Below are 13109 nucleotides of genomic sequence, written 5' to 3' on the forward strand. Positions count from 1 at the left end.
TACAAGCATTTGGAGAAGTACAGTCTACTCATGGATAGTCAACATGGCTTTGTGAAGGGAAGATCATGCTCCACGAGCCTGATTGAGTGTTTTGAAGAGGTAACAAAAGAACTTGATGAGAGTAGGGCAGTGGATGTGGTCTACATGGACTTTAGCAAAGCATTTGACAAGGTCCCTCATGAAAGACTCATCTAGAAAGTCATGAGGCATAGGATAAGTGGAACCTTGGCTGTTTGGATAAAAAATTGGCTTAAAGGAAGAAAGCAGAGGGTAGTTGTGGAAGGAAAGTATTCTGCCTGGAGGTCAGTGACTAGTGGAGTGCCGCAGGGATCTGTACTGGGACCCTTGCTATTTATGATTTTCATAAATGACCTGGATGTAGAGGCGGAAGGGTGGGTGAGTAAGCTTGCGGATGACACGAAGATTGGAGGAGTTGTGGATGGAGCTGTAGGTGGTCGAAGGTTACAAGAGGATATAGACGGGCTGCAGAAAAATGGCAGATGGAGTTCAATCCAGGTAAGTGTGAGGTGATGCATTTTGGAAGGACAAACCAGAAAACTGAGTACAGGATTAATGGTCAGTTACTTAAGAGTATGGGACCTTGGGGTTCAAATCCAAACATCCCTCAAGGTCACTGCACAGGTTGATAGGGTAGTTAAGAAGCCCTGTGGGATGCTAGGCTTCATTAATAGGGGGATTGAGTTCAAGAGTAGAGAGGTCATGTTGCAACTCTACAAATCTCTGGTGAGACCACACTTAGAGTATTGTGTTCAATTCTGGTCACCTCATTATAGGAAGGATGTGGAAGCTATGGAGAGGATGCAGAGGAGATTTACTAGGATGTTGCCTGGTTTGGAGAACAAGTCTTATGAAGCAAGGTTAACAGAGCTGGAACTTTTCTCTTTGGAGCGTAGAAGAATGAGAGGGGACTTGATAGAGGTCTACAAGATTATGAGAGGCATAGACAGGGTGGATAGTCAGTACCTGTTTCCCAGGGCACCAATAGCAAACACCAGAAAATTAAGGGAGGGAAGTTTAGGGGAGACATCTGGGGTAAGTTTTTTTACACAGAGGGTTGTGAGTGCCTGGAATGACTTGCCAGGGATGGTGGTGGAGGCTAAAACATTAGGAGTATTTAAGAGCCTCATGGATGAAAGAAAATTGGAGGGTTATGGGGTAGTGTGGGTTTAGTACTTTTTTTAAGGATTATATGGGTTGGCACAACATGGAGGGCTGAAGGGCCTGTACTGTGCTGTAGTATTCTATGCTTCTATGGTCTTCCTCAACCCCATTTCCCAGCCTTCTCCCTGAAACTTTTGATGCTATGTCCAATCAAGAAACTATCAATCTCTGCCTTAAGTACATCCAACGACTTGGCCTCCACCGATATCTTGGTCCCTCCATAAAGTCCCCCCATGTTCTAAAGAGCTTTACCCAGTCCTTTGGAAAATTTATTATGAATTCCTGAAACATCTAAGGAAGGTCAACTAAAATGTACTATGTTTGGGGGCGGTAACACTGACAAAATGTTGGAAAATCTCGTGTTTATAAAAGTCATTTGGACGATCCTGCTATTCGCAGAGCATGCCGGAAACTCTCACTGCGTTCATCGGATATCTGGGTCGGCACCTGATTCCCTGGCGCAGCGGACCTGATGAGGGGAGATTTTCTCCACGGATGCTGCCTGTTCCACTTCACTATTCCCCTTTGCAGTTAACAATACCTGTTATTTGTTTTCACTCCACCCTGTCACACACATTCCCTCTTCTTCACCCCAACCCTTCTCTGCAAGCTGAAACACATTGCCTCCTTGCCATGTTTGTGCTGATGAAAGGCCATTGTTCTGATACGTGGAGAGGCTGCACAGGAGATGAGTCTAAGGTGAGGTATTTTGAGGAGACCTGAGGAGGAATTTCTGGTTGGGTGAGCAGGGTGAGGGTTGGTTGCTGTCAGGAACACATTGCCTGAAGGGATAGTGCTGGCAGAGACTCAAAACATTTCAAATGTGCAAACACACAAGGAACTTCAGAGAATAGAGGATGGGGCACATCCCACCACACCATCAGTAGTATCTACAGGAGGCTATATTCATCATCAAATGATTGCCACTAACTGGACCATGCCATGTTTTTGCAGGTTCCATCAGGCAGAAGGTACAGAAGCCTGAAGCCCCACATCACCAGGTTCAGGAACAGCTACTTCCCTTCAACCATTCGGTTCTTGAACCGACCATCACAACCCTAATCACTGTCTCAGTACAGCAACACTGTGACCACTTTGCATTTCAATGGACTGTTTCTTTTTGTTCTAATTCTAAAATAGTTTATATAATTTATCTGTAGTTTATGTTTTTCTTGCTGCTTTTCTGATGCTGTTGCAGTAAGTTTTCCATTGCACCTGTGTGTACATGTGTACCTACCTGTGCATGTGACAATAAACTCCACTTTGATTTTCATTGAAGACATATCTGGACAAGCACCTAAATCATGGAGGCAGAAGAGGATATAGACCGAGTGCAGGGCAACGGAACTAGAGCAGTACTGGAAGGTCAGCATGGACATGGTGGGACAGAGGGCCTGCATCTGTGCCTGACCTGCTGAATGTTTCCAGCAGTTTCTGGTGAATCTCAATGTGGCCAGAATGAATAGAATGGCTGAGAAGCCATTAAGGACCTCATCATTTGGGCCATGCCCACTTCTCATTACAACCATCGGGGAGGAGGAACAACAGCCTGAAGGCATGCCTCTGCTGTCAGATTTCTCAACAGTTCATGAAAACTACCTTGCTGTTCCTCTTTCTTGCATCATGTATTATGTAGTAACATAGTAATTTTATGTCTTTGCACTGTACCGCTGCTGCAGAACAACAATTTCCACAACACAAACATGAGAGATTCTGCACATGCTGGAAATCTTGAGCAATGCACACACACAGTGCTGAAGGAACTCAGCAAGAGAAGCAGCATCTGTGGTGGGGAATAAACAGCTGATGTTTCGGGCCAAGATCCTCATCAGGATGTCCTGTCATTTAAGACACTGATAAAGAATCGGACTCTGAATTCTGCAAACTTCTTCAGTGTGATCACACTACTTGCCTTGGGAGTTAGAATGTTTTGTTTTTATCACTGCCACGCTCACCAACCGCAAACCGAGACCTCCCATTTCCCATACGCCCCTGAAACAGCTGGTCTCGTTCCGTCCTGCTACAGTCTTATGATCTCATGGGACACCCATTCACAGTTAAAGCGATGACCCCTGTCAGTCTGAGCTCCTGCCTGGGCTGGGGTACCCTAACTGCCACATGTTTTGTAGATGGTGTACAATGCAGCTACCATGTCCCATGTGGAAGAGAGAGGGAGCCTCAGTTGGCACAGAGGAACAACACCCTCTGCCATCCAAGCCTGCAAATATAATCCACCATTCCTTTACTATAATTGGATTTAAATGCTTGAACTGTCTTTGCAAAATTATCTTTCATTCACTGACTGCAGGGCTTCAAGATGGCAGTTCAATTTCACCCTCTGATAGGGCAATTAGGGATGGGTAATAAATGCTGGTGGTTAGGGATGGGCAATAAATGCTGGCGCTAAGGAACAGGTAATAAATGCCGGCCAGCAATGTCCAGATCCCAAAAAGTTGAATAAAAATGTGGATCCAGAACTGGCTTGTCCACAGATGGGTCATAGTCTGCACGGAGGTCGGTCACCAGTGGAATGCCTCAGGGATCTGTTCTGGGACCCCTATTCTTCGTGATTTTTATAAATAACCTGGATGAGGAAGTAAACTTATTGATGACACAAAGGTTGGGGGTGTTGTGGATAGTGTGGAGGGCTTTCAGAGGTTACAATGGGACATTGATAAGATGTAAAACTGGGCTGAGAAGTGGCAGATGGAGTTCAACCCAGGTAAGTGTGAAGTGGTTCATTTTGGTAGGTCAAATATGATGGCAGAATATAGTATTAATGGTAAGACTTTTGGCAGTGTGGAGGATCAGAGGGATCTTGGGGTCCGGGTCCATAGGACACTCAAAGCTGCTGTGGAGGTTGACTCTGTGGTTAAGAAAGCATATAGTGCATTGGCCTTCATCAATCGTGGGATTGAGTTTAGGAGCCGAGAGGTAATGTTGCAGCTATATAGGACCTGGTTAGACCCCACTTGGAGTACTGTGCTCAGTTCTAGTCACCTCTCTACAGAAAGGATGTGGAAGCTATAGAAAGTGTGCAGAGCAGATTGAATGAACTCAGCCTTTTCTCCTTGGAGCGACAGAGAATGAGAGATGACCTGATAGAGGTGTATAAGATAGTAAGAGGCATTGATCATGTGGATAGTCAGAGGCTTTTACCCAGGGCTGAAATGGTTGCTACAAGAGGGCACAGGTTTAAGGTGCTGGGGAGTAGGTACAGAGGAGATGTCAGGGGTAAGTTTTTTTACTCAGAGAGTGGTGAGTGCGTGGAATGGGCTGCTGACAATGCTGGTGGAGGCGGATATGATAGGGTCCTTTTGGGTAGGTACATGGAGCTTAGTAAAATAGAGGGCTATAGGTAAGCCTAGTAATTTCTAAGGTAGGGACATGTTCAGCACAACTTTGTGGGCCGAAGGGCCTGTATTGTGCTGTAGGTTTTCTATGTTTCTAAAAAAGGTGGAATACGTAAAACTGGGAAAGGGTGTAGAAGACATTTATCAGGATGTTGCGAGGACTGAGTTATGGAGAGAGGTTGAGTAGGTTTGGACTTCTTTCATTGGAGACTACGAAACTGAGGTGTGTAAATTTATGAAGGGCAGAGATAGAATGCACAGTCTTTTTTTTCTAGGATTGCTAAGTCATGAACCAGAGGACACATTTAAAGTGAGAGAGGGGAGATTTAATAGGAACCTGAGGGTAATCTTTTTCACCCGGGAGTGGTCAGTATATGAAACGAAGTGCCAGAAGAAGGGATTGAGGCAAGTACATTAACAATATTTAAAAGACACTTGGACAGGTATATGGATAGGAAGGGTTTAGTAGGATATGGGTCAAATGCAGGCAACTGGGACAAGCTTAGATGGAAATACTGGTCAGCAGGGATGGGTTGGGCTGAAGGGTCTGTTTCCATACTGTGTGACTCAGTGACTCTCTACATGGAGACACGGGAGACAGCAGATGCTGGAATCTGCAGCAAAAATAAAAGCAAATTGCAGGAAGAACTCAGTGGGTGAAGCCACATCTGTGAAGGTAAGCAGTTGTTGATCTTTTGGGTTGAAAACCTGCAACAGGATTGATAGTGAAGGGAGTTAGCCCATGTGGAGAGACGTGGGGCAGGAGCCAGTAAGTGAATGGTGAATCTAGGATACTTGAAAATTCTTGGGATGTGGTAAGAGCTCGAGCAGGGAACTCCTACAAAGGGCTGACACAGACACGATGGGCTGAATGGCTTCTTCATCTGCTGGGAGGGTGCACACAATAAAACCCAACACATTTCAAGTGCAGAAGTGTCTGCAAATCCAAACAGCTTGGGCTGACAGGACAACCAGCATTCACAAACAAAAACTTAGAGACGTGTAAAATAGGTCGAGGATTAGCAGATTTATAAAAATAAAATACTTCTGATTTTTTTAAACAACAAAGTTAGTCACAACTTACAAAAATTATAAAAGATTAATGCAGGATAAAGTTGGAAAAGTGTAGTGACTATTCCCAGCACACCCCATCCTCAGTCTGATCCCGAATGCTGAGGCTGAAACAAGAACATGGACAGGACAACAATCTGGCCCAGCATCAAAACTATCCTGGCTGCTTTCAGCACCCATTGTTTCTCTGCCCACATCCCACCATGTGCCGGAAGGTAGTATCCCTCCCCCAGGACCCATGGTCACTGAAGGGTGTAACCTGCTCTTAGCCCCCACACAATGGGGAAAGACACTGCCACAGTCTGGTGGGAAAGGCTCGAGGGAAACCAGTTCACAGCTTTTAACTCTGATCCTCAACCCAGAGGTCAGGGTCAGGGGCACTGACACCTGAGAGGGTCAAGAGTCCCTGACTGACCCCAGAATAAAGTCAGGAAAAACTGACTGATGTCAAAGGCTGGGGTTAAGGGTCACTAACTAGCCCCAGGTCAGGGGTTAGTACCGATTGACCAGAGAAGACAATGTAGGGGTCAGACTGAGCAGCCAGGGTCTGAGGCTCCCTGAGCGAGTGGCCAGAGCTAGAACAGTGGGAGGTCAGGAGAACAGATATCTCAACCCAATGACATGACGAGATGTTGAGGCTCTTCTCCACAGAGGATCCAGTCAGCTCACAATGTTCCACATTGGGAAAATGTTTTCACAGAGAGTGCTCCCATTGACTGGGGAGACAGCATCTCACATGAGGTTGCATATCTTTGACTCCCATCTCCTCCTGCATTTCAGATATTCCTCCTCCATTCCATTGGCAGAATTCCCAGACTCCTGAGATTGTGATGCCACACTGAAATACAAGGAAAGGAAGTGTGTGTGACTCCAGGCCTAAGTCCCCTATTCTACAATGAGAAAACTCAGCAGATCGAGCAAAGGGACAGCAGAAGGATCCTTCACTCACCGTCCCATCACACACTCCTGGGGTCAGACACAGAGTGAAACTCCCTCCACACAGTCCCATCACACACTCCCGGGGTCAGACACAGAGTGAAACTCCCTCCACACCGTCCCATCACACACTCCCGGGGTCAGACACAGAGTGAAACTCCCTCCACACCGTCCCATCACACACTCCCGGGGTCTGACACAGAGTGAAACTCCCTCCACACCGTCCCATCACACACTCCCGGGGTCAGACACAGAGTGAAACTCCCTCCACACCGTCCCATCACACACTCCCGGGGTCAGACACAGAGTGAAACTCCCTCTACACCGTCCCATCACACACTCCCGGGGTCAGACACAGAGTGAAACTCCCTTTACACCGTCCCATCACACACTCCCGGGGTCAGACACAGAGTGAAACTCCCTCCACACCGTCCCATCACACACTCCCGGGGTCAGACACAGAGTGAAACTCCCTCCACACCGTCCCATCACACACTCCCGGGGTCAGACACAGAGTGAAACTCCCTCCACACCGTCCCATCACACACTCCCGGGGTCAGACACAGTGTGAAATTCCCTCCACACCGTCCCATCACACACTCCCGGGGTCAGACACAGAGTGAAACTCCCTCCACACCGTCCCATCACACACTCCCGGGGTCAGACACAGAGTGAAACTCCCTCCACACCGTCCCATCACACACTCCCGGGGTCAGACACAGAGTGAAACTCCCTCCACACCGTCCCATCACACACTCCCGGGGTCAGACACAGAGTGAAACTCCCTCCACACCGTCCCATCACACACTCCCGGGGTCAGACACAGAGTGAAACTCCCTCTACACAGTCCCATCACACACTCCCGGGGTTAGACACAGAGTGAAACTCCCTCCACACCGTCCCATCACACACTCCAGAGGTCAGACACAGAGTGAAACTCCCTCCACACTGTATCATCACACACTCCCGGGGTCAGACACAGAGTGAAACTCCCTCCACACCGTCCCATCACACACTCCCGGGGTCAGACACAGAGTGAAACTCCCTCCACACCGTCCCATCACACACTCCCGGGGTCAGACACAGAGTGAAACTCCCTCTACACCGTCCCATCACACACTCCCGGGGTTAGACACAGAGTGAAACTCCCTCCACACCGTCCCATCACACACTCCCAGGGTCAGACACAGAGTGAAGCTCCCTCCACACCGTCCCATCACACACTCCCGGGGTCTGACACAGAGTGAAACTCCCTCCACACCGTCCCATCACACACTCCCGGGGTCAGACACAGAGTGAAACTCCCTCCACACCGTCCCATCACACACTCCCGGGGTCAGACACAGAGTGAAACTCCCTCTACACCGTCCCATCACACACTCCCGGGGTCAGACACAGAGTGAAACTCCCTTTACACCGTCCCATCACACACTCCCGGGGTCAGACACAGAGTGAAACTCCCTCCACACCGTCCCATCACACACTCCCGGGGTCAGACACAGAGTGAAACTCCCTCCACACCGTCCCATCACACACTCCCGGGGTCAGACACAGAGTGAAACTCCCTCCACACCGTCCCATCACACACTCCCGGGGTCAGACACAGTGTGAAATTCCCTCCACACCGTCCCATCACACACTCCCGGGGTCAGACACAGAGTGAAACTCCCTCCACACCGTCCCATCACACACTCCCGGGGTCAGATACAGAGTGAAACTCCCTCCACACCGTCCCATCACACACTCCCGGGGTCAGACACAGAGTGAAACTCCCTCCACACCGTCCCATCACACACTCCCGGGGTCAGACACAGAGTGAAACTCCCTCCACACCGTCCCATCACACACTCCCGGGGTCAGACACAGAGTGAAACTCCCTCTACACAGTCCCATCACACACTCCCGGGGTTAGACACAGAGTGAAACTCCCTCCACACCGTCCCATCACACACTCCAGAGGTCAGACACAGAGTGAAACTCCCTCCACACTGTATCATCACACACTCCCGGGGTCAGACACAGAGTGAAACTCCCTCCACACCGTCCCATCACACACTCCCGGGGTCAGACACAGAGTGAAACTCCCTCCACACCGTCCCATCACACACTCCCGGGGTCAGACACAGAGTGAAACTCCCTCTACACCGTCCCATCACACACTCCCGGGGTTAGACACAGAGTGAAACTCCCTCCACACCGTCCCATCACACACTCCCAGGGTCAGACACAGAGTGAAGCTCCCTCCACACCGTCCCATCACACACTCCCGGGGTCAGACACAGAGTGAAACTCCCTCCACACCGTCCCATCACACACTCCCGGGGTCAGACACAGAGTGAAACTCCCTCCACACTGTATCATCACACACTCCCGGGGTCAGACACAGAGTGAAACTCCCTCCACACCGTCCCATCACACACTCTCGGGGTCAGACACAGAGTGAAACTCCCTCCACACCGTCCCATCACCCACTCCCAGGGTCAGACACAGAGTGAAACTCCCTCTACACCGTCCCATCACACACTCCCGGGGTCAGACACAGAGTGAATCTCCCTCCACACCGTCCCATCACCCACTCCCGGGGTCAGACACTGAGTGAAACTCCCTCCACACCGTCCTATCACACACTCCCGGGGTCAGACACAGAGTGAAGCTCCCTCCACACTGTCCCATCACCCACTCCCGGGGTCAGACACAGAGTGAAACTCCCTCCACACCGTCCCATCACACACTCCCGGGGTCAGACACAGAGTGAAACTCCCTCCACACTGTATCATCACACACTCCCGGGGTCAGACACAGAGTGAAACTCCCTCCACACCGTCCCATCACACACTCCCGGGGTCAGACACAGAGTGAAACTCCCTCCACACCGTCCCATCACACACTCCCAGGGTCAGACACAGAGTGAAGCTCCCTCCACACCGTCCCATCACACACTCCCGGGGTCAGACACAGAGTGAAACTCCCTCCACACCGTCCCATCACCCACTCCTGAGGTCAGACACAGAGTGAAACTCCCTCCACACCGTCCCATCACACACTCCCGGGGTCAGACACAGAGTGAAACTCCCTCCACACCGTCCCATCACACACTCCCGGGGTCAGACACAGAGTGAAACTCCCTCTACACCGTCCCATCACACACTCCCGGGGTCAGACACAGAGTGAAACTCCCTTTACACCGTCCCATCACACACTCCCGGGGTCAGACACAGAGTGAAACTCCCTCCACACCGTCCCATCACACACTCCCGGGGTCAGACACAGAGTGAAACTCCCTCCACACCGTCCCATCACACACTCCCGGGGTCAGACACAGAGTGAAACTCCCTCCACACCGTCCCATCACACACTCCCGGGGTCAGACACAGTGTGAAATTCCCTCCACACCGTCCCATCACACACTCCCGGGGTCAGACACAGAGTGAAACTCCCTCCACACCGTCCCATCACACACTCCCGGGGTCAGACACAGAGTGAAACTCCCTCCACACCGTCCCATCACACACTCCCGGGGTCAGACACAGAGTGAAACTCCCTCCACACCGTCCCATCACACACTCCCGGGGTCAGACACAGAGTGAAACTCCCTCCACACCGTCCCATCACACACTCCCGGGGTCAGACACAGAGTGAAACTCCCTCTACACAGTCCCATCACACACTCCCGGGGTTAGACACAGAGTGAAACTCCCTCCACACCGTCCCATCACACACTCCAGAGGTCAGACACAGAGTGAAACTCCCTCCACACTGTATCATCACACACTCCCGGGGTCAGACACAGAGTGAAACTCCCTCCACACCGTCCCATCACACACTCCCGGGGTCAGACACAGAGTGAAACTCCCTCCACACCGTCCCATCACACACTCCCGGGGTCAGACACAGAGTGAAACTCCCTCTACACCGTCCCATCACACACTCCCGGGGTTAGACACAGAGTGAAACTCCCTCCACACCGTCCCATCACACACTCCCAGGGTCAGACACAGAGTGAAGCTCCCTCCACACCGTCCCATCACACACTCCCGGGGTCTGACACAGAGTGAAACTCCCTCCACACCGTCCCATCACACACTCCCGGGGTCAGACACAGAGTGAAACTCCCTCCACACCGTCCCATCACACACTCCCGGGGTCAGACACAGAGTGAAACTCCCTCTACACCGTCCCATCACACACTCCCGGGGTCAGACACAGAGTGAAACTCCCTTTACACCGTCCCATCACACACTCCCGGGGTCAGACACAGAGTGAAACTCCCTCCACACCGTCCCATCACACACTCCCGGGGTCAGACACAGAGTGAAACTCCCTCCACACCGTCCCATCACACACTCCCGGGGTCAGACACAGAGTGAAACTCCCTCCACACCGTCCCATCACACACTCCCGGGGTCAGACACAGTGTGAAATTCCCTCCACACCGTCCCATCACACACTCCCGGGGTCAGACACAGAGTGAAACTCCCTCCACACCGTCCCATCACACACTCCCGGGGTCAGATACAGAGTGAAACTCCCTCCACACCGTCCCATCACACACTCCCGGGGTCAGACACAGAGTGAAACTCCCTCCACACCGTCCCATCACACACTCCCGGGGTCAGACACAGAGTGAAACTCCCTCCACACCGTCCCATCACACACTCCCGGGGTCAGACACAGAGTGAAACTCCCTCTACACAGTCCCATCACACACTCCCGGGGTTAGACACAGAGTGAAACTCCCTCCACACCGTCCCATCACACACTCCAGAGGTCAGACACAGAGTGAAACTCCCTCCACACTGTATCATCACACACTCCCGGGGTCAGACACAGAGTGAAACTCCCTCCACACCGTCCCATCACACACTCCCGGGGTCAGACACAGAGTGAAACTCCCTCCACACCGTCCCATCACACACTCCCGGGGTCAGACACAGAGTGAAACTCCCTCTACACCGTCCCATCACACACTCCCGGGGTTAGACACAGAGTGAAACTCCCTCCACACCGTCCCATCACACACTCCCAGGGTCAGACACAGAGTGAAGCTCCCTCCACACCGTCCCATCACACACTCCCGGGGTCAGACACAGAGTGAAACTCCCTCCACACCGTCCCATCACACACTCCCGGGGTCAGACACAGAGTGAAACTCCCTCCACACTGTATCATCACACACTCCCGGGGTCAGACACAGAGTGAAACTCCCTCCACACCGTCCCATCACACACTCTCGGGGTCAGACACAGAGTGAAACTCCCTCCACACCGTCCCATCACCCACTCCCAGGGTCAGACACAGAGTGAAACTCCCTCTACACCGTCCCATCACACACTCCCGGGGTCAGACACAGAGTGAATCTCCCTCCACACCGTCCCATCACCCACTCCCGGGGTCAGACACTGAGTGAAACTCCCTCCACACCGTCCTATCACACACTCCCGGGGTCAGACACAGAGTGAAGCTCCCTCCACACTGTCCCATCACCCACTCCCGGGGTCAGACACAGAGTGAAACTCCCTCCACACCGTCCCATCACACACTCCCGGGGTCAGACACAGAGTGAAACTCCCTCCACACTGTATCATCACACACTCCCGGGGTCAGACACAGAGTGAAACTCCCTCCACACCGTCCCATCACACACTCCCGGGGTCAGACACAGAGTGAAACTCCCTCCACACCGTCCCATCACACACTCCCAGGGTCAGACACAGAGTGAAGCTCCCTCCACACCGTCCCATCACACACTCCCGGGGTCAGACACAGAGTGAAACTCCCTCCACACCGTCCCATCACCCACTCCTGAGGTCAGACACAGAGTGAAACTCCCTCCACACTGTCCCATCACACACTCCCGGCGTCAGACACAGAGTGAAGCTCCCTCCACACCGTCCCATCACCCACTCCCAGGGTCAGACACAGAGTGAATCTCCCTCCACACCGTCCCATCACCCACTCCCAGGGTCAGACACAGAGTGAAACTCCCTCTACACCGTCCCATCACACACTCCCGGGGTCAGACACAGAGTGAATCTCCCTCCACACCGTCCCATCACCCACTCCCGGGGTCAGACACAGCGTGGAACTCCCTCCACACCGTCCCATCACCCACTCCCGGGGTCAGACACAGAGTGAATCTCCCTCCACACTGTCCCATCACCCACTCCCAGGGTCAGACACAGTGAAACTCCCTCCACACCGTCCCATCACACACTCCCGGGGTCAGACACAGAGTGAAACTCCCTCTACACCGTCCCATTACACACTCCCAGGGTCAGACACAGAGTGAAACTCCCTCCACACCGTCCCATCACACACTCCCGGGGTCAGACACAGATTGAAGCTCCCTCTACACTGTCCCATCACACACTCCCAGGGTCAGACACAGAGTGAAACTCCCTCCACACTGTCCCATCACACACTCCCGGGGTCAGACACAGAGTGAAACTCCCTCCTCACTGTCCCATCACACACTGCTGGGGCAGGGATTAGACACAGAGTGAACTCCGTGTAACATTCAGGGAATGGATCTGCCCCAGACCCATAACGAAGCAGCAACAAGTCCCA

The 13109-nt window shown here is 52.0% G+C and overlaps 1 protein-coding gene across 8 annotated transcripts in view; it reads right to left on the minus strand.

The window, feature by feature from the left end:
- Positions 1-5547: 5547 nt before the first annotated feature.
- LOC132399501 (tetratricopeptide repeat protein 24) overlaps positions 5548-13109 on the minus strand; it is a 110423-nt gene continuing 102861 nt past the window's right edge. For 7 of the 8 annotated variants that reach the window (XM_059979937.1, XM_059979938.1, XM_059979936.1 and 4 more), the window contains one exon: positions 5548-6444. In XM_059979937.1, coding sequence (XP_059835920.1) covers positions 6339-6444 — 106 coding nt within the window. In that variant the 3' untranslated portion in view covers positions 5548-6338. The remainder of the gene's footprint in view (positions 6445-13109) is intronic. The other variant, XR_009514008.1, reaches the window with a different exon arrangement.

Source organism: Hypanus sabinus, chromosome 9, assembly GCF_030144855.1.
Source record: "Hypanus sabinus isolate sHypSab1 chromosome 9, sHypSab1.hap1, whole genome shotgun sequence".
NCBI lineage: Eukaryota > Metazoa > Chordata > Chondrichthyes > Myliobatiformes > Dasyatidae > Hypanus > Hypanus sabinus.